This window comes from Vigna unguiculata, unplaced genomic scaffold (assembly GCF_004118075.2).
Source record: "Vigna unguiculata cultivar IT97K-499-35 unplaced genomic scaffold, ASM411807v1 contig_659, whole genome shotgun sequence".
NCBI lineage: Eukaryota > Viridiplantae > Streptophyta > Magnoliopsida > Fabales > Fabaceae > Vigna > Vigna unguiculata.
The window spans coordinates 41,498-46,179 of record NW_021011382.1 but is presented as its reverse complement, the minus strand read 5'-3'; the positions used below and the strand labels follow the sequence as shown (position 1 = coordinate 46,179).

Genomic DNA, 4,682 nt, shown 5'->3' with positions numbered 1-4,682 from the left:
ATTGTAACTGAAATTATAGGAACCCAAAAGTCACCCAAAACAAGTCAGTCAAGCATCCTCTTGTTCTCCCAAAGGCTGATGACTAAGTTGCAATTGGGTTATCATTACAACTTGAAGTAAAACTAAACTAGAGCCCATTTATTGATTAAACCAAAACATAATTTGGTAAGCCAATTTTACAATGAATTGAACCATATTTAAACAAACTAATACCTTTAAAAAATAAAAATAAAAATAATTGCAGCAAAGTTATGCATTAGTCTTTCTCCATTTGAGTTATGATGCGATTCATATCATACCCTCCTTCTTTGAGAAGATTCGTCTCGAATCTTAACGCTTTATTTTTCAACTAGTTATAATTTAAGTTTATTATGATATTGTGAAGGACTTTATTTTTCCACAACTTGAAACTAACTCTCTTCCTCTAGGATCAAATTCAACTTGAATATATTCATATTTGTTCATTTCCAGTGGTTGCAATCCGTGGAGCACACTAGTGCAGAAAAAGCCTATTACATCGATTATTTGGGACTTATTACATCGGTCATACCACCGATGTAATATTTCCTGATGTAATAAGTGTTTGACATATTACATCTGTTGCTCGACCCGTTGTAATAGCTATAACATATTACCTCGGTGCAACTTTAACCGCTGTAAGAGATTTAAAATGGAGAAATCACGGACAAAACATATTACATCGGTTAAGGTAGGAACCGATGTAATAGCTGGGGTGTATTACATAGGTTATGGTCACAACCGATGTAATAGAGAGATGTTTTTTTTTTCAAAAGTCAGCTTGTTTTGGGAACTATCCAATAACCTGTAAAAGTCATAAAAAGCCAGATTCCAAACAATTCAAATTTTCGTTTCCTAAGATACAATCATTTACTAAATCCTATCAAAACTATTATGCTAAATGTTAAGGCTACAAAATACCTTACATATCCAAAATAAAACATTTCTAATGGCTATCAAAACTAATGTTTTAGCCACAAAAAATATCTTGCCCATTCCTTGCGAATATCTTCAATTTTATCTTTACCCAATGGCTCGACTCCATCAAAAACCTGAAATATAGAATATATTAATTATGGTGTATCATAGGATGCAAAGTTAATCATCAATAATTGAATCAACTCTTACATCGGCCCATGAATCAACAATGGTAGCACGAGCTATAGTCCACATCCAATGCATAACATAGTATCCACACTCAAAGCTTCCACGTTGCCTATTGCACTAATATATGAAATTTATGTAATTAATATATGAAGAACTAAGACATTTTAGTTGATAATATGTAGATTCAATGCAAAATATACCTTAGGATAAATCCAATCCAGATGAGATGAAGATGCAGTGGATTTACCATCCAAGACACCACTTACATTAATAGCTCTAAAATAAAAGTAATTAGTAATTTACAATATAATCATGATAAAACACATTACATTTGTAATGAACAAATACCTTTGTATTAAAGTTTTCATTTCTTTGCTTGGCTTCTTGTGCAATGAACAAAACCAAACGACAATACGGTCTATGGGGCAAATAATAATCAATTGCCAATGAGACCTAGTAAATAAGAATTTTAGTTAGTGATATGAAATTAGTTAGATAATAACTAAAGTAAGAGTTCAACTTACCCTTCAATATAAGGGGCGATGTAAATTCTTTTCTTGAATTCATGAATCCATCGTTGAATATATCTTTGAATGTGCATTGATCTATTCCCAGACTTTTGTATAATTTAAGGCTCAAGGAAACCATAAATATCATTGTGCCCCGCATTGACAATTAATTCATTTAGATACCTACATTCACACAATTTCAGAAGGCTAAGGTTGATTTCACAAAAAACATAAGATAAATTCAAAATCTAAATTTAGAGTGCACTCACATAATCCAAAGTTGAATGACTGCAATGTTCAACATCTGATTACCCTGTATTATTTCCCACAAATCTGACATGTTCACATATAAAGGTATATTGCCATTGTCAACGCCAAATAATGTTGCATCCCAAGGAATGGGAAAAAGTTCTTGATACAAATCAGAAGAAGCCACAATCAACCCCTGAATTGGATTATCATTCTGGTCAGATAGGGGCTGGAGCTCAGGCTTATCCTCGGGGTCATCCTCGGGCTCATAATCAGGCTCAGGGCTTGCATGAGATATAATTGGGGACTTTTGTCTAATCCTAGGGTCCTGTAAAACATACTAACAAACTTAAATATGAGGTGTGTTAAAAGTTATATACAAATGTAATTACGAAAAACATACATTTTTTGTTGAAATTGACTTGATTAATTCTTTTGGCCATGAGATAAATGTTCCAATTGCATCTCCTACTACTTGCACCTCCTCTGTGGGCACTGGTACTGGAGCAGTGGCATCTCTAATGTCTTCAACCACCACTCTAACCAAATCATCTAGCATTGGCACAGTGTGCATGGTGGACCCACCTGGATAGACTCTCCCAATGGCCACAAAATGAGGAACACCTCCAACAAACAACTTACAACGATAGGAGATATCAGTCTCTATGTCCTCATCTTCATTTGGATTCAGCACATTATGGTTGGTGGACATGCACTCCCATCATTGCTCCCACTCACACCTTAAATCTTTAGTAACTTGTCTCCTTATTTGCTGAGAAAATTGCTCCATCATCTCTTAAGTCATAGGTGCCGCAGAAGTGTTGGGTCGAGGACATGATCCAAAATATTGTCTCACACCCACACCAAAACCAGCAGTACGCACACGAACATGGTGTTCTTCAGTATCAATAGCAGTGGTCAATATGTCACGACGACCCTGAGAGACAAAATTACCTTGTGAACTTTGTTCTACAAGTTCATCCTGTAACAAAGAATACATTGTCACTTATAATACACATTACAATAAATAATTGCTACATCATCTCCATTGTAACTTACAATTCTTTTAGCAATCATCATTGATTTCTCAGATGTCATTTGTCCTCCTGGTTTTGTACTAGCCATCTTCCATTTCTCATGTCGGCTAGGAGGAGATGGAGGAGAAGGAACTTCTTCAGCAACAGCTATGTCCATTTGTTTCTTTAACTTCTCTTCCATCATTCTCCCTTCCAATAAGTCATATCCTCCTCGAGAAAGTCTGTGAGGAGTAGCATTTTTTTGTTGGATAGCTTGAGCTTTCTTTCTCTTTACCTATTAAAGAAACAATATTCATAAATAGTGAATGGCACTATGACTTTATCAAAGTGTAACATCAACAAAAAACATACCTGCCAAGAAGGATCCAATCGAGTCTGACAAACAATTGCCATGTCTCCTCCTCTATGCCATACATTTCACAAGCGCTTTTGTCTTTATATTTTCCAAAGACGTAAAAGCTAGTCAAATTAGTCTTGAATTGTCTCCATTTTGAGGCTACTGATGACATTATCTTACTCCTTAAAGAATTGGAAGTTTCAAACTCAAAGTTTGACTAAAAAATAAGAGATTGGTCATAAGTAATTAATATTCGAAATCATAATTAATGAGTTAATATATATAAGTTGAGCAAATAAATTACACGAATATCTTGCCAAATCATGTTTTTATCTGCTTCTGTCACATGATCCCACTTAGGTTTTAAAATGGACAACTTTGATCGAGCTAAGACACCCAAATAACTAACAAAATCTTTTCGATTGGGTCCTTTAGCTCTTCTTGTGTGAGGGTCTATTTCAACATGAACTTTACCCTTAGTCAATCGTTTAAGAGCTAGATGTTTCATACGTGTAGCTTCTCGAGTCTTCTTTGATGACTCAGCCATTTCAACTGCAAAATAGAACAATTAATTTTAAACATTGTATTCAAAAAAAATTCATTAAAATGGAACTATTAATTTTAAACATTGTATTCAAAACCTAACCTACTTCTATTGTGGAAGAGTTAAAATGTTCTCCCATATTCCTTCATTATGATCATTACGTGTAGCATGAACTTCATCATTATCAACTTCATCATTCATTGGAGGTATTCGCCTTAACAATGACGAAGTATCTATAAGATTCAGTGCTGACTCATCATGATCATGACCATCATGCTTAACTTTTCCTTGAAGAACAATTGACCATCTCTCATTTGAAGGATCATTGACGTAAAAAACATGTTTTGCTTGGTATGCCATGATAAAAGGATCTTCCTTATAAGAAACCTTGTTAAGATCAACTAGAGTAAATCCCAACTCATCAACATGTACTCCTGTATTGATGTCAACCCATTTGCACTTAAATACAGGTACTCTAAATTTGATAGAATCCACCTCCCAGATTTCTTCAATGATACCATAGTAACTTATAGAAGCCATAACAGGATTATTGTCTTTTGAACTAGAAAAGTGCATTGATTCTACTTCAAGGGTCACACCACTATTTTGCATAGTACTTTTGTCATCTTCCGCCTTTGTATAAAAAGACAACATATTAATGTCATATCCCGTCCATGTTATAACATCAAAGTTCGGTCCTCTGGCTAACCATTTTAAATGCTCAACATCACAATCTTCTTGTCTAATTTTTTCTTTAAACCATTTCATAAAAGTCTTGTTATGTTCAATCAACAACCACTTTTCATTTGCCCGAGGATTCATTGACTTCAACAAGGTTTTATGTGAGTCAATGTAAGGGATAACATCATCAGTATTATTCA

At 34.4% G+C, this 4,682-nt stretch overlaps 1 protein-coding gene across 1 annotated transcript; it reads right to left on the bottom strand.

The window, feature by feature from the left end:
* Nucleotides 1-790: 790 nt before the first annotated feature.
* Nucleotides 791-2,041, bottom strand: LOC114172657. The gene is made up of 6 exons (XM_028056988.1): nucleotides 1,904-2,041; nucleotides 1,650-1,817; nucleotides 1,474-1,578; nucleotides 1,326-1,401; nucleotides 1,147-1,242; nucleotides 791-1,070 (listed from the first exon to the last, which is right to left on the bottom strand). The coding sequence occupies exons 2-6, from the start codon at nucleotides 1,724-1,726 to the stop codon at nucleotides 981-983; spliced, it is 444 nt and encodes a 147-aa protein (XP_027912789.1). The 5' UTR covers nucleotides 1,727-1,817; nucleotides 1,904-2,041; the 3' UTR covers nucleotides 791-980.
* Between the last annotated feature and the right edge of the window lie 2,641 nt (nucleotides 2,042-4,682).